Source organism: Acanthochromis polyacanthus, chromosome 4, assembly GCF_021347895.1.
Source record: "Acanthochromis polyacanthus isolate Apoly-LR-REF ecotype Palm Island chromosome 4, KAUST_Apoly_ChrSc, whole genome shotgun sequence".
In the NCBI taxonomy this organism is placed as follows: Eukaryota; Metazoa; Chordata; class Actinopteri; family Pomacentridae; genus Acanthochromis; species Acanthochromis polyacanthus.
The window spans coordinates 37,797,464-37,820,860 of NC_067116.1; the positions used below are offsets into that span (position 1 = coordinate 37,797,464).

The following is a 23,397-nucleotide window of genomic DNA, read 5'->3' on the forward strand; positions in this document are numbered from 1 at the left end:
TCCAACGCTTTTCTCTCAGCCATTCTTGGGTGTTTTTGGCTGTGTGTTTTGGATCGTTGTCCTGTTGGAAGACCCATGACCTGCGACTGAGACCAAGCTTTCTGACACTCGGCAGCACATTTCTCTCCAGAATGCCTTGATAGTCTTCAGATTTCATCGTACCTTGCACACTTTCAAGACACCCTGTGCCAGATGCAGCAAAGCAGTCCCAAAACATTACTGAGCCTCCTCCATGTTTCACCGTAGGGACAGTGTTCTTTTCTTCGTATGCTTGCTTTTTGAGTCTATGAACATAGAGTTGATGTGCCTTACCAAAAAGCTCCAGTTTGGTCTCATCTGTCCAAAGGACATTCTCCCAGAAGCTTTGTGGCTTGTCAACATGCATTTTTGCAAATTCCAGTCTCGCTTTTTTATGAGTTTTTTTCAGCAGTGGTGTCCTCCTTGGTCGTCTCCCACGAAGTCCACTTTGGCTCAAACAACGACGAATGGTGCGATCTGACACTGATGTACCTTGGCCTTGGAGTTCACCTTTAATTTCTTTGGAGGTTGCTCTGGGCTCTTTGGATACAATTCCAACGATCCGTCTCTTCAATTTGTCATCAATTTTCCTCTTGCGGCCACGTCCAGGGAGGTTGGCTACTGTCCCGTGGGTCTTGAACTTCTGAATAATATGAGCCACTGTTGTCACAGGAACTTCAAGCTGTTTAGAGATGGTCTTATAGCCTTTACCTTTAAGATGTTTGTCTATAATTTTTTTTTGGATGTCCTGGGACAATTCTCTCCTTCGCTTTCTGTTGTCCATGTTCAGTGTGGTACACACCTTTTCACCAAACAGCAGGGTGACTACTTGTCTCCCTTTAAATAGGCAGACTGACTGATTATGAGTTTGGAAACACCTGTGATGTCAATTAAATGACACACCTGAGTTAATCATGTCACTCTGGTCAAATAGTTTTCAATCTTTTATAGAGGTACCATCATTTTTGTCCAGGCCTGTTTCATTAGTTTGTTTTTTTAAATAATTATGTTAATCAACAATTCAAAAGTAATGGCTGTTTTTGATTATTTAATTTTCAATAAATTTTTATTTATTGTTACTTTTGTGAGTTTCAAGTGATTTCAGTGAGAAATGTGGGTTTTTCCTTCTTTAACTGAGGGGTACCAACAATTTTGTCCACGTGTGTATGTCCATCGCAATGCACATAACGTGTACAGTATTTTGACTTTCTGTGCCAGTGTGTCTGCTTCCACCTGTGGTTGTGTGCTTATCTGAGTGCACATGCAAGTTGTCCGTTTGTGTGCGTTTGTGTCTCTGTGCTAAAGCTGTACACTGTAGAGTCGCAGGCCTTCAGCTGTGTTTGGGTGCGATGGATTACAAAGGGATGAGGATGAGCTGGAAGAACAGGAAACGGACAGAATACACAGCAGCTCTGGTACAGCCCAAGGCTCTGCGCTGCTCTCCAGAGAGCTCAGCGCAACACTGATCAACCTACCAGAGGATCCACAGTCTGGAGAAACCGCTCTACGCTGCGCTTCTGGTGAAAACGGGGAAAGAAATGCTTCAGCCGTTTTACTTGGCTGAGATGTTGGGATGAGCGGGGATGTGCTGCTTCACCGCTACACCCCCAGATGCAATTACATCCTGGAGCCCAGAAGATGTACTAAGAGCCGTGTGCGGGCAGCGATCCAAATCGACGGAGTTTACCAGATTTGCTTGTGTGTCGAGGGGAAGCAAGCAAAGAGAGCCTAAAACCTGACCTGTAGGCATTTCCGGGGGGAAAAAAACACACTGTAAGATGAAAAATAAAAAGGAGCTAAAGATCCATCTTAATTCGGAGGTTGCGCTGTGGATGTGGGAATGTGTATGTGGTGTGTGTGTGTGTGTGTGTGTGTGTGTGTGTGTGTGTGTGTGTGTGTGTGTGTGTGTGTGTGTGTGTGTGTGTGTGTGTGTGTGTGCCCACAGTATGTTTCAGACAGGTCTTCGCTTTGGTTGACAGCGCTGTTGCAACATTCATAACAGCCTGGGAAAATGTAATGAGGTAAAGTGTCACAACATCTCACATCGCTCTGCTAGCCTTCACTTCTGACAGCCAGACTCTGCTCACTGATGCCATGTGTGTGTGTTTGTCTGTCTTCGCTGGCTCTATCTTCACTGTCTGTTTATATTTTGTGTGGGAGGGGGGCCAATGGCCAGAAAAAAAAAAAAAAAAGAAGAAGAAGAAGAAGCCAGGGACAGGAGAAGCCAAGCAATCTGCCACAGTGCCACCAATATCATACAGTCACTCGCTATTTCTGTCTCCCCGCAGACGGAGAAAGAAGGGAACGGGGAGATATGCAGGACTTCAGAATGACAGGAAATCCAGAGCAGATCCAGAGAATCATCTTCTCCTCATTTCCCTTCCCCTCACTGGCTCCCATACTTTCTTTTTCATTAGTCGCTTCCGAAGCCTCCTCACCTTCTATTTTCTCTCCCTCCCTCTGGAGATCTCTAAATGGCAAGTTTATCCTCCTTCGCCCCCCGTGGGTCTTGCCGGGCTAATTTCCTTTGAGTCAGGGAGGTTTACAGGTGTCCCTTAAGGGCTGCTGGTGTTAGCAGCACTAGCGTCCCTCTGGGCCGAGCGCTGTTAAGTCTGTTCTCCGACAACTTTATCTGGCCCTGACACTCGGGGTGTGTGATCATTAACACGCCTCACCTCGGCTTAAAGCAGCTCCAAGTCCAAATCTTAAAACGAACTGCTTATGCTATTACTTTTCCCTCCTTGCCTACTTGCACTTTCCCCATCTTCCCTCCTTTACTTCCTTGTGTCACATCTAAATTTCTTCTCGGCTTCCTTCCTTGCATACCTTCTTCCTTCCTCTTCCCTCACTTCCCGTGCACACTTAAAAAAATACAATAACTTAAAGTAGAGCAGTTCCCCAGAGAGGTGAATGACAGGCTATTCTCTGCCTCCTGTCGTTATTTCTGACATACTTAAAGAGGAAATAGTAGAGTGAAATTATCTATTTCCTCCCTTAGTCCTGTCAGAATCAATTAATCACTGACGGTGAAATTACATAAGGATGCGTTTCGGAGTGGAGCGAGCTCTGATGTCGAATCCTTAAATCTATTTCCGTAAAGAAATGGCTCATGAACCAAACAAGCGGCCTCTGGTAAATCTTAAGGAGGAATTATTTACTATTTTTCAGCGAGTTTAGATCCGACAGTCAATCACACACAGGCCTAGTCAAAAGCTTTATCCTCTCAATCATCTCTGCTCTGTCTCTTTCTCTTTCATGCTTCCTTGCTCCATCTCCCTCTGTCTCATTCTTGTCTTTGGCTATTTTTTGTCTCTGGGCTGCTGCCATGGAGATACAGAAGAAAAAAAAATCTCTTTCCAGTGTTGGGTTAGGTCACCACAATGTGTACAGTACTGTATGTGTTTATACATGTATGTTGTGTGTGTTTTCACACAACTGTGAGGAAGAATAAAATGAGAAATGTATGACAAAGAGGAGAAATGGCCTTTCGTCACCTAATAAAGCTGGTAGTTAAGGTTAAAGACTTAAATTTAAGCTAAATAATTTAATGAAACTATCTGCAGTAGTTAATCTTTTTGACCTATATTGCAAGTTTTAGTTAAATTGTGGTCATTTTCTAATAATTACTTAGCCTAGCCACGCTAGACAACCCACGGCAATGAATTTAATTCTCTGCCAGGGTGGGTCTAGTTACCCTCCATAAGGCTCGGATTCTCTTAAAACTGGCCGGACGAATCACCATGAAGTGTAGAGTCAGAAGGCGGGCGTAACTAAGTGACGACAGAGGCGTGACGATTCTGACAGAAACAACCAGCGCACAATAAGCAGTTGTCTTTCGACTCGGCTTTGGCCACAGCCCTTAAAGATTTGAAGCTAAAATTCAACTTGAAAGATAAACAAAGGACAGCACTGAAGTGTTTCACTGAGAAGAAAGACGTATTTGGACTTATGCCGACGGGATATGGCAAATCCTTAATATACCAGTTGGCTCCACTGGTTGGGAAGCTAATGGGACTTAGCCACAATCTGCCGGCGCTCGAGGAACTACGTCAGCCTATTTGTTGCACTGATTGGTTGTATACCTACCCAATTGCTGCAGAGTGATTTGAAAGACAACCTTTTAACCCGCCTCCCTCCCTGTCGAGCGTTCCTAGACCCTTGTGCCTTCAGAACATGGGTCTAGCGTGGCTAGGCTAATAATTACTACTAGTGGTGTGTATTTGTGGGCTATAATGTATTATAAAAAACTGCAACAGAAAAAATAAAGAGATTTTGTCTCGACGTGAATATAATCTGATAAAATATTAATGACATTTTCTTTATTCACATCCTTCCAGGTTTCTCCTTTACTCCTTCCGAGCACTTTCACAGTTTTTCCACCCATTCCTGTCACTTTTTCCACTCACTGTGGGCTCATTTTCCACTGTAATAAAGTCCTACACCCCAATAAAAATGGCACATCCATTACTATAAATAGAAAATAACATGGTGATAAAAAATAGCATAGATTATGACATATTATGCTTTAAAGTCTGAATCGGAGGCTTTGACAACTCTGTGAACTGGCCGTAAATCAGCTTCATGTGTTCCAGAAGCTACGAGGCTTCCTGCTAGCTGCATCTCTGATGCTGACATGAGGCGACAACCAGAGCACACAGGCAACAGCTAAGACTTTTTAAAGATATTATCTCACCAACTTAGCCACAGCAGAGTAAATATGTCGGTTTAAGTCTGCCAGCGAGCATCAACAGCTGCCGGTTTAAACTGTCACTTGCACACTGTCAATGATGTGAGGTTAACAATGATATTTCAGGCAGGACACTGCTGTCAGATTAACTATTTATTTCAGAATGACATACATTCGTGTTTAGCGGTGACTCTCCTCTAGTGATGATCAGGAACAATGTGAGCAAATGTGACAGTCCCTGAGATCACAAACCTCCTGCAGAGCCACGACATCTGAATAAATTAACACAATATGAGCAAACAAAGGGGTTTTTTTGCTGTTAATTTGGTGAAGGCTGAGGAGGCGGGGTGATGAACTGTCAATCTGTAGTAGGCCAGTGTAGGTGCGATGTGGGAGCAAGTGGAATGAATGGACGCTCTTTGAGTTATAAAGCAAACATGAGAGAGACCGAAATCATAACTGATTGGAAAGAAATGGATTATACCTGACTGTGCCTTCCTGCGAAGCTCTATAAAGTTGTAATGGAGAAAAAGCAGCTCTTTCTATTAAAACTGGACTCCTTAAAATCATCCAGCTGTAATTTTGTGTATTCAAAGGTGCCCTGTGGGGCTTTCTTGTTAGCAAACAAAGGCGATGTACACATTAGTAATATAATTTTATGTACATTTTGAGGTGTCATAGTAGACAAAATACTGGGAAAAAATTCTAATCTGTTGTTTTTTTTCCCCTTAGGATTTGTCTACATATTTCTCTAATAGATTACTTTTTAAAAACTCTTTCAGCGGTATTTTTCCAGCTTCTTCTTCTGCATTTATCACAATCATGCCTAACAGCCTATACCGCCACCTTCTGACAACGCTATGCAGTCTGGTTAATGTCTGGTTAAAGTCTGGTTAATCAGCGTTTTATTTTTTAAGCTTTTGTGACACTTTTAAAAATTTGCCTCAACTTGGTTGAATATCATATGGAAACATGGCTGGTGTTCATCAAAATCTATTGTGTGCATCCTTCTGCATTCCTGCTTTGCTACATCTATTGGTATGTTGGTTCTACCAGTTGTTAAGCAGTGGAAAAACACGATAGATGACAGATGCAAATTAAGCTAAAATGATTGATACGCATGCTACACAGATTATTTATTCGCACTGTAAAATGTACAGCGGTGAAAGTGGTCTAAAAGTTTGCAGGGCTTATTTTTAAAGGTGCAATATTTCAGTTTCAGGTGTAATATTTTAATTAAGTGTACTTGTGTACAAGTGCACATTACTGAAATTCCCTTCAGGGATGAATAAAGTGTTTTTATTCTATTTCACTTTCTTATACAACATGTCAATGCAATGTACATTATTTAATTCATCATGAGCATGATATTCAGCATAATACCAATTTTTAAGTCCAATATTTCACTATCATGTGTGATAGTATCATTGTTGGTGTTACTTCTTGTTTTTCTCTTCGACAAACCCTACTTTAGTCTTCTTGTATTATTTTCAGTAATGTACCATACTTACAGTATATCTTATTGCTTTTCTACCCGGCATTGCATTTTTTTTTCTATGTAATTTTCATTTCTGAGCAGCATCTGGCAAAAGAATTTCCTTTAAAAAAGCCATACCTCCTGTCTTATCATAAAGCGAGAATCTTTTCCGTGTATATTTGAAGTATCACAGTAGAAAAAGGTAATGGAAAAGGCAAGATGACTGCTATTTCAGGTCCTTCCACGCTTTCGTTTTCTTCGTCTTCAGACAGCAAGAAACAAGACCACTACTAGCTGACATAAAAGACTGATTACAACTAGACTGATTTAAAAACTGATTTTATTACACTATATTCACATTTTGTTTTTTTTGATTCTTTACATTTCAAAAGTTTGTTACAAATTTGCTTGACAATTATATGGAAACTTAACTAGTGTTTTTTAAATAAGTTCTGTGTGTCCTGTGGTCTAGCATGTTGAGTGCCCTTTCTTCCTCATATCACATCCACACAACCAGTTTTATAGCTATATTACATTGTCCATCCATCTATAATCTATACACAATATTCAAAAGGAGAATAAAAAAAGAGTCCCAACTGAGTCAGCTCCATCTACTGCAAAACATAAGCTTTATTATGTGAAATAAATAAAAAATCTCCTAATTTAACAATAACAATATATATTATAAATAATCAATACTACAATGTTTAATGGCCCTGAGTGTATGCAATATAATTTCAAACCCGTAGCCACTTTGTTAAATGCGAACCGGGGATCTTCTAGCTGCAAGGTGACAGTGCTAACCAGCAAGCAACTGTGTAGCCCGTATATTCCTTTGTGCATTGTTTAAATGTCTGTTAGCTATCAGTCTTTATCTTTGCTGTCTTTGTAGGTGCATTGCTATTTTTTTGTTTGTCTACCAACTGTCCATCAGCGGAAAAACATGAACCTCAGGTTATTAAAAATCACCCACGAAAAACACAGTCCAATTTGTAAAACTGCTGCTGGTTATGTGGCCAAAAAATTGTTAAAACTCTGCAGGGTCCCTTAGGATATAAGGATGGATCATGGACAAACTGTCTAGGAAAGACAACATAGCAAACAAAATACAGTATATGCGTATACTGCTGCACAGGTTTGTTTATGGTACACCCCCTGTCAAAAGTTTTGAGACGGGTTCTCATTCAAATGATGGGTTCTCATTCATTTGAATGAGAACCCGTCTCAAAACTTTTGACAGGGGGTGTACACACGTGGACAAAATTGTTGGTACCCCTCAGTTAAAGAAGGAAAAACCCACAATTCTCACTGAAATCACTTGAAACTCACAAAAGTAACAATAAATAAAAATTGATTGAAAATTAAATAATCAAAATCAGCCATCACTTTTGAATTGTTGATTAACATAATTATTTAAAAAAACAAACTAATGAAATAGGGCTGGACAAAAATGATGGTACCCATAACTTAATATTTTTTTGCACAACCTTTTGAGGCAATCACTGCAATTAAACGATTTCTGTATTTGTCAATGAGCGTTCTGCAGCTGTCAACAGGTATTTTGGCCCACTCCTCATGAGCAAACAGCTCCAGTTGTCTCAGGTTTGATGGGTGTCTTCTCCAAATGGCATGTTTCAGCTCCTTCCACATATGTTCAATGGGATTCAGATCTGGGCTCATAGAAGGCCACTTTAGAATAGTCCAACGCTTTTCTCTCAGCCATTCTTGGGTGTTTTTGGCTGTGTGTTTTGGATCGTTGTCCTGTTGGAAGACCCATGACCTGCGACTGAGACCAAGCTTTCTGACACTAGGCAGCACATTTCTCTCCAGAATGCCTTGATAGTCTTCAGATTTCATCGTACCTTGCACACTTTCAAGACACCCTGTGCCAGATGCAGCAAAGCAGCCCCAAAACATTACTGAGCCTCCTCCATGTTTCACCGTAGGGACAGTGTTCTTTTCTTCGTATGCTTGGTTTTTGAGTCTATGAACATAGAGTTGATGTGCCTTACCAAAAAGCTCCAGTTTGGTCTCATCTGTCCAAAGGACATTCTCCCAGAAGCTTTGTGGCTTGTCAACATGCATTTTTGCAAATTCCAGTCTTGCTTTTTCATGAGTTTTTTTCAGCAGTGGTGTCCTCCTTGGTCGTCTCCCATGAAGTCCACTTTGGCTCAAACAACGACGAATGGTGCGATCTGACACTGATGTACCTTGGCCTTGGAGTTCACCTTTAATTTCTTTGGAGGTTGCTCTGGGCTCTTTGGATACAATTCGAACCATCCGTCTCTTCAATTTGTCATCAATTTTCCTCTTGCGGCCACGTCCAGGGAGGTTGGCTACTGTCCCGTGGGTCTTGAACTTCTGAATAATATGAGCCACTGTTGTCACAGGAACTTCAAGCTGTTTAGAGATGGTCTTATAGCCTTTACCTTTAAGATGTTTGTCTATAATTTTTTTTCGGATGTCCTGGGACAATTCTCTCCTTCGCTTTCTGTTGTCCATGTTCAGTGTGGTACACACCTTTTCACCAAACAGCAGGGTGACTACTTGTCTCCCTTTAAATAGGCAGACTGACTGATTATGAGTTTGGAAACACCTGTGATGTCAATTAAATGACACACCTGAGTTAATCATGTCACTCTGGTCAAATAGTTTTCAATCTTTTATAGAGGTACCATCATTTTTGTCCAGGCCTGTTTCATTAGTTTGTTTTTTTAAATAATTATGTTAATCAACAATTCAAAAGTAATGGCTGTTTTTGATTATTTAATTTTCAATAAATTTTTATTTATTGTTACTTTTGTGAGTTTCAAGTGATTTCAGTGAGAATTGTGGGTTTTTCCTTCTTTAACTGAGGGGTACCAACAATTTTGTCCACGTGTGTATGTGCACACACCTACTGAGAGGAATGTAGCATGTGATTCGTATTTATTCTCTATTAGTTTCCGCACATCTGCGAGTGTTTCTGGAACGCCGATAAGACCCCCCTTGTGTAAAACCGAGGTCCGAGTCTTCATGGGAAATCAATTTGCCCCGCTTTCTACGTGGCCAGCCTTTATATGCTTCACTTCCTCCTACAGCTGTCACACGGTGTACACGCAGCCACCACATTCATCCATCCAGCACAACACACAGGCTTGCACACTGAGCAAAATCAAACACATATCGGCCACATGCATGCATATTCATCCACTGCACTTGACACTTCAGTAAATTACAGAGGAACAGAAAGATGAGGCAATTCGAGGTGGCAGAAAGTGTGTGCATGAATGAGAGAGAGAATCAAAAAGAGATTAAAAAAAGAGAGGTGAGTCCTGGCAGCCTGGCCAGCAGCTCATTAATCTGCAGGTGTGTTTATAACAAAGAGATACTGCATGCGCACGTCCACATTACCAGCCCTGCTGCTCATTCACATTCAGCTCTGCAGCCAGTGTGTCCTCTGCTCCTCATTGTCCTGAGGAGTTTAGAGAGGAGGGAGTGTCCATGCTGATTGGGAACTGTGAAATTATGCCATCCACCCATCTCTCATCTGGTGTGAACAGAGTTTCACTACAATGTGGTGCACACCTGCAAGTGCTTCAGGATTGCGTGCAGTTGTGTGGAGTAATTAATGCAGATTTTTTGTGTTTTTGTATCCATTTTTGTTGGCACGAGTGCAACGGATGTGCCTGAGTCAGCTCCAATCAGCACTACAGGCTTTCTTGGCACTCTTGGCGGTGTAAAGAGTATGCACGGAGGCAGGGGTGGGGGTAAGGGCGAGGGTACGGCCAATCATAATGCTGATTGAGGAATCCAGTGGTGTGGAGGAATTAATGAGGCGTGGGGGTGCAGGCTGAGCCAGCCAATCATGGCCCTTTAGGAGCTCCTCAGCTGCCGACAAACTGTGACAAACTGCTGGTCATCAATCACACAAAAAGACACGTACGCTGCCATTTGCACACTCGCTGTCATATTCAGCCTCATGCATGGTTCATTCGAGTCGCTGAGTCATTTGTTGTTGTACCGCTGTCAGACAGCTGTAGCTGCCACGGAAAAGCAGAATATTTCACCCAAAAGTGAACTTGAAATATCGATATTTGGTTGTGGTTATTGCAGAGGTTTTTTTAAGGAGCACAGTTAGTCTTTAAAGCATCCTGTTTCAGCTGAAAAAAGCCAAGCAAAGATTGATTTTGATAACAATTTCTATTTAAAAAATCAGCCCATTAGTGCTAATTAATAGATCATTTGAAGATTTTTTTTCCTGTGACCAATCAATTGGTTGATGAGAAGGTACAACTTCAGTCAACCAAGATTTTCATAGCTTGACTACAATTGGGTAATACTACTGAATATGTATCAGAATCAGCTTTATCGGCAAAGTATGTGAACATATGCAAGGAATTTGACACAGGTGTTCACATAGTTTTCCAACTACTCAAACAAAATAAAACACACGTGATGAAACAAGGTCAACAGGTTATGGAAGGAAAATTACTTTTAAACTACTATGTACTGTTACAGATATTTGTAAGGGTTAGGGTTAGGGTAAGCAAAGTTTAAAGTGAGTTGTAGTGCAAAATTACAAAATTAAAGCAAAAGGGTGTAAGAGTAAAGTTACAAATTTAAAGTGAACAATAGTTTTAGTGCAAATTTACAAAACGGGCTGTATTGAAATCACTCCACAGTGCAGAGATCAGGATGAAAACATAACATATAACACAACGAAAATATATTCATACACTACAAATACTAGCTTTTTATGTTTATTTATATATCTAATTAGGATAATAAGGCCAGGACGTAGAGTGCACTCACTGAACTGTGGCTGATTTAGTTGATCAAGAGATAATGCAGATTTCTTTCCCCTGCGACCAATCGATCAGTTGACGAGTAAGTACAATTTTACCCAAGATGTTCTTTGGTTTACTATCTCATATTCAATCCTAACAAGCTCAGCAAAACTAATGTAAAATGTGAGACAAATAAATCAATCAAGCACAGTCAGGACAGACTCCAACTCCTCAGTTTCCAGCATCCAGCCCTGTTGTGTTTCTCAGTGGTCTTCTACTGTACGCGAGCAATCAAACTGCTCCGTATTATATGACTCACCATTTTTCAACCGGGCCTCGCTTCACTTTTCGGTCAGTGCTGAATGTGACATTGGAGGAAAACTAGAAGCCCAGAAAGAGCAGTAAAAACTCCACAACATATCAACCTAACCTCTGGAACTCGGCGGATTTTGGAGCCAAACTCATAAATCTGTTCCATCATTAATGAAGGAATGAATGGGATGTCCTGAGGGGAGCAGCATGGCAGCAGCGGCTCTTTCCATCTGTTTTCCTCAATGTACCCTTACAGCTCGCTGAGAGTCTATCAATCTGCAGATTTCTTTCTTTCTTTACCTTCTGTCTTCCACTTTTGTTCCACTTTTGGTCATAACTTCTACAATCCAGAATTTCTGCTTCTACCTTAGTTTAGTTCCAATTATCTGATTCTTGAGGACAAATATCGAAAGACACGCCCGTTATACTCGACCTTCCAACTCTCCCCAACTGTCTTTGACCTCATCGCTCAGATCTGTGGACGGTCTGGGGAGGAGGAAGCTTTTGGTATTAATAGCCTCAACCTCATGAATCTTTCAGGCTCAATCACATGAGAGGAGTGGTCCCAGAGGATGAATTAGTTAATACTGAACCCTCACATCGGGAGTTTCTCTTGATGCATGAGTTATGCATTAGCTCTTCATATAGTCTTGGGTACATATTGGTTCCATATTGGCCCAAACAGGTGTGTGTAGGGGGGTGGTCAAGTCTATGTGCAATGAAGAGAGGGAGAAAAAAACTGAGAATATATTTTGCACATGCCCTTGTGAGCATATTTGGCAGTTCAAGTATGCAGGTGAGTGAGCGTGTGAGCTTGAATAAGTTTCATTTTATGCATGAGTACAGAGACATTTCTGTATGAATAATTGTATTGGCCTTTGACAAGAAAATACTGAGTGAGAGAGAGAAAGCGACAGAAGGAAAGGAAAGCAGAGGGAAGAGGTTAGGGGTTGTAGGAGAGCGAGGGAAGTGTGGCAGGAAATGAAATGTGTTATTTGGGAGGAATGCTGGGGGGGGCTTCAGGCTTGTTTTCACCCCAATCTCTGCACTGCGGAGCAATTTCAATACAGCCCTATACTGCAGGGTTTGCCAAAGAGCAATGTGCTGGAGGGGTCAAGAGAGGAAGGAAGGAAGGAAGGAAGGAAGGAAGGAAGGAAGGAAGGAAGGGAAGCGGAGAAATGGTGGACTGAAGAGGAGAGAGGAAAGAAACACAGAAATACAGAAAGAGAACAAATAAGAAAAGGAGGATTTACAAAATAAAAGCAGGAAAGAAAATGATGAGGAGGTGAAGGTGTGAAAAAGAGGCGGCATTGGAGAAGATATAAAGATGCAGTCGGAGACATAAATGTAAGGACATTCACATTTGATAAAAACTTATAGAGCAGGGAAGGGGAGAGAGGAAGGGGAGTGGGTGAGATGCACTAACTCAGATCTAATCAGCATGATTGGAAGTGAGGCCAGAGAGTGTGGGGGGTGCAAAATTTTTTTAAAAACTGAGCAGAAAACCAACTTGAGGACATTGCCATGTGCCCAGAAAGCATAGAAGATGTTGCTGTTCAATTTATTTTGCTGAAATTGACCTAGAAGCTCCTCAAACCACCTGTGAATCTGACTGTTGGTTTAGATAGCGAAGGTGTTGCTGTGGAGGCTTCACATCTGACTTTCACTCTGGTTGTTGTTTCTGATTTTGAAGGAAAAAGACAACGGCGACTGTGTCACTTTGACCAAATCGCTGAACTCTCCGAAGCGGTTCTGGTGCAGTTATCTCCTCTACTTCATCATGCAAATGACAGAGAAAATGACGGAGGGGGAATCCACACAGGGCCATGAGGAAGATGGATGGAGAGGAAGCGGGACAGGGGTCGAAAGACAGGAAGAGAGAATAGTGTGACCAGAGTAATTTCCTCCTTTTAATAGGATCATTTACCGTCTTGACCCCACAACACACGCTGAATTTGAAATCCAAAAGTTACGCTTCAGCCAGCAGCTGCTTGTCACGAGTCTGCCACGAAGATAACACTGCATTTACGCGTTGTTAATCAAAAATAACGTGTTGTTGTGGCTAACCTCGATGCATATAAATGTCTTCACAGCCTGACATGATTTACCTGCCTGCTCTCCTCCTGACTGACTGACTGATGGGCTGATTGAGGTCCTTCTGAAGAGCAAACCGCAGAAATCATTTCCCTAACTCCTGCTGCATTTAGAATCACTGCGATTTGTTGACCTGTGTTCTGAGATAGACGGTGACGGGTTTATGCCTTTCCGCCACAACAGACCACATTGGAACTGAATAGAAGTAACTGCCGCTGTCAAAGCGAACTAGGTTTCATTTTTAGAGTAAACAATGGGGAAAAGAACACATTATATATGAGAAACTGGGATAGTAACCTTAAACAAATGTAACGGTGCTGGTGACTTTATCAGTCTGTTTCTGGGTTCTTCAATGGAAATAACTAAAAATATTGTTCTTAACTATGATATTAAAAAAGCATATTCATTTTCTTGTCTTGGCACTTTCTGAACTTTATCACGTGAAGCTATGAAGCAGATTGGGTTTGCCCACGTCTGACTGAACTGGATCGACTGATATGCTTGTTTGTTTATTCATTTTTTTCGTGCTGATTCAGTGATAACTATTGGCAATCACGAAAGGCCAATGACGGATATTTGTAACCGATATAAGGATAAGGATAAACTTTAGTGATCCCACAGTGGAGAAAGTTCACCGTTACAGCAGCTCCAACAGAAAAAGTATAAAGGCAGTACGAGAATAAATAAGAGAAAAAACTGTGCAAAAAGTGCACAGAACATCATACACAGATGATTTGTTTTAAAATACTATGTAGAAGACTATATACAAGAGGATGTGGTATCAGTTGTTGCACGTATGTAGGTGGATATGTATGTAAATTGGGGGGAATACATTACATGTAATGTTTCTACAGTATGTGACAGCAGAGAACCCGTCATTCATAACTAGTGATCTTTATTAATGAGGGCGACGAGAACTGAAAATGTGAAATAGAAAAAGGAGTGATTAAATTAGGATGCTCTCCTCAGTTTATGTGGGCTCGACTGAGACGGATCAGTTTGTGTCCTGCAGTGACATCTGTTGGTCTTGTGTGTTTTCCAAATGTTTCACTGTTCTGTCACTTTAATTGCCCACTAAGGTCCACACATTAAAGTACTATTAATTAGTATTATCCAGACTCTGTTTCTGGGTGATTTGTGGCTGTCTTCTAACTTAACCGCTAGCCTTTAGCATAGACTTAGCCGCTGTGAGAGAAGCTAATTTCCTGGTTTGTGGAAACAACTTGTGTTTCTTGTTCAGTTTTTGCAGTCTCTGCTGTAGAGGCATTTCTGAGGCCACAGAGTGACTACAGACAGAAAGAGGAGGCTGCACCAGACCTGAAGTACAGCATTTAATTGACTGATAAATCGTCAATAAAAATACAGATCCTGTTAATTAGAATAATGCCAAATATTGGCCACGATAATTAGCGAGGACAACAATTCGTCTAGCCTTACTGTAGATGTCAGAACTTTCTAGAATTCTGAACCGTTCTGATTTCTCGTCCATGTTGAGACTTAAAATTAACATCGACACTGAGGGAACGAAATGTGCTGGTGAGAAATGTGAAGTGAAGACGGATGCACCAGATAAAGAGTATGTGGATGCTGATTTGAGATTGTTTTGTCAGTTGCATTTTCCAAGGTCATGAGTGAAGTGCCTATCTTTACAGCTACATTTCTCTAAAGTGTAAGCTCTTCTGCACAGCAAATATTATAAAGCATAAATGTGCGTGTGTGAGGTGACACTTCATGCGCACTAAGTTCTGTTTTATAACTCTTAATCACTGCAGAAGCCTAATTTCCACTCCTGCAGCTAGCCATAAAAACACTTAAATACACTTATTTGCAATGCAATTAATACTCATCAGACTTTTCATGATAAGAACAGGAAAAAAAAAAAAGAAAAATAAGGCATTCTGTCACACAGTTAGAATCCTCAAATCACACCAGAGCGGCTGCCGTTATGCACCGCTGCTGCATATGGTTGTGGCTATTTAAAGCGGTGGTACCATTAATCTTCAACATTTATAGCTCTCACGCTGAAAAAAGAACTCTACCAAGTACTTCACAGTTGAGGATGAAGATTATTAACGAAGGGAAATTATGACTTGACAGTGTAGATGTGCAGTTTGCAAGAAGTAATAACACAGTGAGTGACACTGGCTTTAGGTTACTCATTCCATACCCACCAGTTCACATCACCCACCACTGGCTACAGAAAACTGTGTGTACATGTCCTGTACATGCCTGAGGTGAACACACTCCCACTGCATGTTATTCTTTTATAAATACCCGCTTTGATGTGGAAAATGGTGTGTGCATTGTTTATGTGCATCATTTATTCATCATCTCTCAGGTTTCTGCAGGTATAATCTCAGTGTTATTACTTGGATCCGTGGCAATGGTCGCATTAATGATCGGATCCGCTTGATTCTATTTAAGTGTAAATGCCGACCGTGTGACATCAAAAATATAAATAATCTGCCTCAGAAAACAGCTGTTGTTTGCAGTATTTCTGAAACTAATGTGTAGTATTATCATGTGAACACTTCAGTGATTGATTAGGCTGTCTGAGCTGCAATTAAAAAAAAGAATTTCAAGGATGTATGAAATCTGTTGAGTTTATTCATCAGTCTTGTCCCAGGCTTTCAGCCAAAGTGCATTCTTTTTGGGGAAATCAAATCCACTGCTGACTAAACTAAGTTTCCCACAATACCACTGTGGTACAATCAATATTACAGAATTTAGTGGCACTACAAGAGTTCATACAAGGCAATATCAGGAATACAGTGTAAATGTGGATATATCACAAGTCCACTAAAGGGGCATTTTCACCAACACAGAATCGGTTCCATCATAGAACACAAATCTGTGCAATTCTGTGTGTTTTCATGACAACAAACAAACAGGAAAAAAAGAGGCTCAGGTTCAAAAAGGTAGTGATACTCTCATCATGTTCTTGCTGCTTCAATATTGTTCTATTATGCCTCATGTTTTTTATAAGGTTTCCTTTAGTGTTTTGAAAGGTGCCAACAAATAAAACCTGTTATTATAATCCCTGTTCTAATCATTATTAGTTGCAGTGGTAGAAGCAGTAAGTAGTGAAAATGTCATCAGTGGGCACCTACATTTTCAGCTCCAATAAAATTACTAGCAGTGCAGGCTGGTTTTCTAGATGGCATCCTGAATTCAAGTTTTAACTGATGAAAACTGTGGCACTGGATCACCTGCAAACTATCACACATGTTTCATATTAAAGCTGCGGATTAGTTCTCTGTTCAGGGTCCAGTTTGGTGAAGCTATGTGTGGAAATACTCCAGCTGATTGATTGGGATGCTCTCATCTGACTAAATTATCTTTGATTGGACAGTCATCATGCTACATAAGGAGAAAAATGCTATTTTAATTGCCTTCCAACATTTATTCACTATTTTTGGCAGCGGGAGGGACAGACTATCTACAAACACCTCCATCTTTTCACAATTTCAAAAACACCAAACATAACTGACAATGTTCAATCTAACTTATTTAAGTTTACTTGGAGTTGCCTCCAAACTAATTACACCATGTCAAAGAGGTTGTTGGTGTGGCTGCATTTTTAAAAAAAGCCTAAACATAAACACACAGACTTTAAGAACAACTGGGGCCCCTTCAGAGACATCCTGCCTTCTCTGGACCTGGCTGATGGTGGTGAGGTAGATCACCCTGGACCAACTTCAAATTAGTGCCTTGTAACTTCTTCATATATTACTTCTTCTTGACTGTGATAGCTTGATTCATAAACCTGGGTGGGTGGACAGATGTGTGAGCTACATACTGTTTTGATATATGAATGTAAAGAAAATGAGAGCCATACAGGGGAGGAGGGTGGGAGGGTGGGGGTGTTTCATGGGGTTGTTTCTTTTTGTTTCCTTGTTTGTTCGCTTGTTTTTTGTAAATTTTTATGTTCATCTATGTGTACAATGTATGTGTAATCACTGTGCACTACAAACTGAATAAAAACAAATCTTTGGGAAAAAAAAAGCCTAAACATCAACTGGAGACAGTTTTCATACCATAGTTTAACAACCAACATGCTATACAGCCTGAAAATGGTTAACTAGTTTGTGTGTGGGATTACAATTCTTCCATTTTCAGAAATGATATGAATATGTGCAGTTGCGTGCTGGTCTACTCTGAGTCTGTTGTTATCATTTCAGTCTAAAATGAAATCATATGCTATAAATGCTAGCTTTTCATGTTTATTTACAATACATTGAGACTAATAAGGCCAGCAGGTTGAGTGCACTCACTGCTCTGTGGCTGATTTAGTTAATCAAGAGAAAATCTACACGTTTTCTTTCTCCTGTGACCAATCGGTTGGTTGATAACTGGGTACAGTTTGAACAGAGATGTTCTTTGGTTGACTCCAGCCTTAGTATGAATGATACAGTTGTCCTATCCTGATAAGCTCAACAAAACTGATGTAAAAAGCGACAAACATCAATCAAGCACGGTCTGTACCGACACCAAGATTCCTGAGTGGAAATCTGATCAAGCACAGTAATTGCAAACACCTGTCGTCGAGTGCTACGAATGTATACGGGCTTTGAAGGATGGCGAGTCTTTATTTTAGTGTGCATTTCGTGAAATATGCAGCAGTCTTTTCTACTTTTCATTCATGTCGCTGCTTGACTGCTTCTATTTGTGCAAACCACAAGAAGGATTAGAGACATTAGGATTGAGATATTTGACTATTTTATCCGGGCAAAATCAGTGGAGTAAAATTCCCCAGGGGTGCTTTTTTCCTCGTGTTCGTTTCGGGCTATGTTTTATTCTCTCATATCTATAAACAAATGTTGGCTCCAGCTGTGGAGAGAGGAAAATATAATTCATTATTGTATCTCAACACATGGCCATCAAGCTGACAGGCTGCGGCGTGCCTCATTAATCACTTATTCTGCTGCAGGATCCAGATTTTAACCAACCGGCCCTGATGATCAATGGGATACTACGAAACCAGGGCTTGGATTTTTAGCGCCTTCAGATTTATGACTGCCTAGGTGTCTTTACTGACAGTCTTGAGTATCTTCAGCTAAAGTAAGGAATACAGATTTGAGGAGACAGACGTTTTGAAGGCGAGGCTCTAGTGGAGCTGAAGCGTTAAGAGTGAGATGTCCACAGCTTCTCTCTTTCTCCTCTATCACACCTCTAGAAATACAGAACTGCACACCCACAGCGGAAACACAGTGCATCAATATTACAGCTTCGAAAAAAATTCACTAAATCCTTGGAGACAGCTCTTAAAGTGTGCTGCAGGTGACATTTCTTCATTCTGCTTTAATAACAATTTGACACGGAGCAGATGCAGTGCAGGGGGATGTTAGTTTTTATGACTCTCTTGTCTCTAAAATCATCTGGAATCAGAAGGAGAAGCCAGAAGTGCTTTCATAAGCTCATCAGCTGTGGATGATGAAGGTAACAGGAGCTGAAGATGTGAAATAGAAAAAAGTGATCAAGTCAAGCTTTGCATTTTCTCGTTAAAACAGCATGGGAAAATTGTGGTCAAGCTTTCGGTGTTACGAGCCATTAAATTTTTTGCCTTTAATTGTAATTAATATAAAAAAAATTAAAAAAAACACCAGCTATGCTTTTGTTTGGCAGCACTGAGGGAACACCCCTGAGGGATGAAAGCCTAAGAACTAATCAGGAATTGACAAATATTTTATGAAAGTGCTTTCATCATCATTTATTCCAATTGCTCCTTTAAAACTATGAAGTTTTGTCTTCCATAATGACAAACAAATCGACTTCAGCAAATCATTACAAACCACGTGTGGGTGCAATACGTGCAGTTAACATGCATTTGTCACAAATTATTGATCCGGTGACAGATTGTTGATTGATTTTCAATTAAGGCACTGCTAAATGTTGCATAATATGTACTTTTGGGTTTGAGCTTTTGAAGTAATTGACAATCAGACCCAGGACAATATCCCTGTCTTGACCCTTGACCCCTGATCTATGACCACTTTCCATAAGTAATGATTCCTTAAACCACAGCTTGGTCTTTAGTCTTTACATTGCTGAAAATGGAGCACAGATGTTGAGAGAATGACCACACAGAATAGAAAAAACAGTCTTAACTCCTTGATGCCCACTGTCGCGAATTCGCAACATACCACTTTCATTCAGACTGCAGCCAAGATAGCGTATCCATCCCCTCAATGCTGATTTGTGCATATTCAATACGTAGGAACCTTTTGCAGGCACTGGTTTCTCGTAGGACCGGTCGCAGTGGGACCTAATTATTATATATCTGTTACCATTATTATATATCTATGTATCTATGTTCTATGTGTAATTGATAAATTAACAATCTCCACTTATTCTAGCATCAGCTGGAAATCAAAAACACAGAAAGAAATGTTTTGCATTTAATTGTAAATAAATTCAGGCATTAATGGGTTCAATCTTCAAATTTACTCCACCTTAAACAAAGCAAGCTGGATTCACTGCGTAGAAGAAAGTGGGAAAACGGAAAGATCAGAGTTTTAATTCACAGTGTGGCTCCTGTATGTAATCTAACATTTATTGTGGTTCAGTCTACAATTATTTGACCAGGACCTGCAATCAATAGGACTGTCAACAACTTTGCACCAATGCTGACATTTTCAGGCTCAGTTGGGCCCTGCTGTGTTCAACTTCCTGCATTCAAAGTAAGAAAGTCACTTTGATATTTTTCTGTTAATTCCACATCTGCGGTCTCTCTCCTGTATTTTCCCATCTTCCCTCATCCACAGCACCGTGTGTCTCCGCCACACTTTAATCAGCTACTCCACCCCTCACTGGGCTCAGAGCTCCTCTGTGGCCGCGTGTCCTTGCATGTCTCAAACACGCACTGGCTCGTGCACCTAAATCACAGCACCACCATTTCCTGACAGCCACATTCTCCCTTCACACAGCTGAGTGGAAAGATGAGCTGCCTGCTGCTCTCGGGGCAGCGGGTGACAACACACACACACACACTGAGAAACAATCGCACACATAGTTGAGCACAAATAGTGCACCTTCAACAGCCTCTGGCACAAATGGATGACTTGCAGCATATGGATATTCCCTGTTCATTTTCAATCAGGGAGCTTGATCCAAAAACTACTGGACCTGGCAGCAGAGCAGTCAGCGCAGCAAGATTGGATCCTTCGAACACACCGGGAAACAAAGCCCAGTGAGGGAAGCTGGTGTTTTCCTCATGAGCTGACTGCACAGTCGAGTACATCTGCTAAATGTTAGCCCGACATATGCCCGTTTTTCTTCCCCGTTATGCCATGGTGACACAGCATTTGTCTGTAGCGCTAACTTTCGAGTTCTCCACCTGACCTGGCAGTGACTCACCGATCTCGCAGCTCTCTCCAGAGAAGCCCTGAGGACAGTAGCAACTGTAGCCATCACCTTCCTGCAGGCAGCTCCCTCCATGGAGACAAGGGTTGGTCTGGCAGGGGTTACTGTCTACTGTAGGGAGAGAAAGCATGAGGGTTAACAGATTGTAGAATTTATTTTGTACAGAGACAGGGGATTCAAAAAGTGATACGAAAGATCACAAACTCCGTCAGGCAGTGAGCCAGCATTATGCTCCTGACATTACGTTTACAGAGCCTATTTTTTCTCCGCTCTCTGACAGAGGAAGAGTAAACTGGGCAGACAGAATGTAGACCTGTTTCTTTGACTTTCTACAAGGTGACGGATTGGCTGTTGTTGCGTCTGCCGTGCCCCTATTTATCACGACTGATAGTAAATGGGGGCACGGCAGGCGAAGGACAATATGCTGAGTCGAAGCCCTCCTGCCTTTTTCCTGCTTCACATGTCAGGTCCTGCTGATGAGCGAAGGCCCTACCTATTTCTATGACACATTACTGTGTTGCAGGAAAGGTAATAAACACATTTTACGTTACTGGGCTATAACTCTGCGCCACTTCATGGGAAATTTTTTGGTGGATGGAACGCTGGAGATTGAGAAGATTAAATCGCAATTATTATTCTTATATTTTAGGCTGGGATGGAGGGAGGAGACAAGGACGGTTAGAGCACAAAGTCATCGTCAGGATTTTTATTCTGTGTGCAAAGAAGGACTGGTGGGAACTGGATAGATTAAGTGTCCTTTTATTATACAATCCTGATAGGATTGCAGGCCCTGACACAATCTGTCAGGCCATCTAATACACTGCATCTTCTCCATAATAACACCCAAACTCACTTAATGATGTATGAGCAGGGAGATGCTGTGCAGAACACAGAGTGCAGTTCTCCTGAAAGTCTGGGAGTACTGTCAGTTGTGTCTCCGGGTGTGTTCATGCATAAGTGTGGAAGCATATGTGTGTGCGTTTCTATACGTTTGTCTGACCCTGTCCTCATTTCATGCTGGTGTGATATGATGTGGGTGTATGTTCAATTTCCTGTTAAAACAGCGTGATAGACTCCCACAGCTGCAGAGACGCCACTGTTGATACACCAGGCAGGGGAGATGATGGAAAAGCTGCCTTTGAAAATACATAAAAGCAGTTCGCTGAATGAGAAAAACCATTAGAGACACGCTTATTTCTTAATTCGGCAGCAGGGAGGGGAAAAAAAGCCAACACTGTACGTGATTTGAAAACATACATTGCTTAAAGGTCAATGATGTGCTGATGGAGATGGAAAAATCAGCAAGTGCTGAGTAGTGTGTGACACGCAAAGGGAAAAAACACACACAGGGTATGGTCAAAGTGAGTGCCTGGTTGGGTTTACAAATGTCAGGCAATGGAACTGTGGAAATGGGGAGAAAAAGTGAAGGAAAAGCGCTGAATTCTCCATTCATTAATCCATTTATCATGGGTGAAAGTAATCTAATTAGCTAGCTGCTGTGCATAATACTAGTGTACATGTAACACACTTTAATCTTTAGTTTAACAGTAAGTGAGCTAAAAGTAGACATAAGCAATAAAACCACAGTTACATGTACTGATGAGAGACACTTCATCGATAGCTGTAACAAATTAGTTCAATAATAATGTGCATTTGATGCAAACCGGCATCAGAATACACAGTGAGAATGCAAAGTTCGGTTTCATCAAGCGTGCTCCCTCTCTGCCTCATAAACAGCTCGTATCGTATCGTATCGTATCGTATCGTATCACTTTACAATGGAGTCTCTTCACCTTCTCTTTCCGTGCAAGTCTCCCATGGTGCGTTAGTCTGTGGCTGCCTAAACTTCACCTCATCCCTGTCCAAGTCAACAGGTCTTTCCTCTACCATCGTCTTAACTTCCCAAATTTATATACCAGAATCCCTTTCACTATGGTAAACAATGACAACTTGCTCTGGGCAGCAACCTGCCACACTAAAAATGGAATGTTTTGCAGTAATGCAGCCCTGCTAGTTCTTTTCAAGATATCAGTCATATAAAAGTCAGCCTTGCTGTGTGCAAATAAAAACATATAATCCATAAAAACAATTCATCCATCACAATTTTTAGAGAACACTGTCGCTGCATCCTTTTCTTAGCTCAACGCAGTTACAAATATGATTGGTTTAAAAAAAAAGACAAGAAGCCAGAACATTTCACTGCCCTATAGCAGAAATGATAATAAGGTGCAAAAAGGTCATTCTGTGTTGCAGAATCTCCACTTAAGCAAAGCACTCCCAGCGGACCAATGCCAAGCTGCAGAGAGGTCAATGCAGGGTCCACATCTGTTGAGCCTCATATCGGCCAGTCACCAGTCCAGATTTACTTGTTTTCTCTATTTAATGTGTATTAATATGAGATCATGCCTTTATCTCCATTTAATTTTATTATTTGTGGAAAAGTTTCTTTTTGAGTAGTTTTTAATTTTAAAATTAACATTGTAACATTGAAATTATTTAATGTGTTCCTTGACAAATAGGGCAAAGTGGTTAAATTGAAAGTAAAGTGGTTAAATTAAAATGAAGCCATTCTTTTCTGGTCTTTGAAAAAAACAACAGATCATTAAAAATGATCGGTAACTATCAACATCAACTGAAATTATCATCATTTTTTCTGCAAAACTGTCCCTGAAGTTTCC

General features: G+C 41.0%; 1 protein-coding gene across 1 annotated transcript in view; it reads right to left on the reverse strand.

Moving 5' to 3' along the window:
* The window catches only part of ncanb (neurocan b), a 191,019-nt gene that overhangs the window by 63,618 nt on the left and 104,004 nt on the right, over positions 1–23,397 (reverse strand). The window contains 1 exon segment of the mRNA XM_022192043.2: positions 20,714–20,830. Coding sequence (XP_022047735.2) covers positions 20,714–20,830 — 117 coding nt within the window.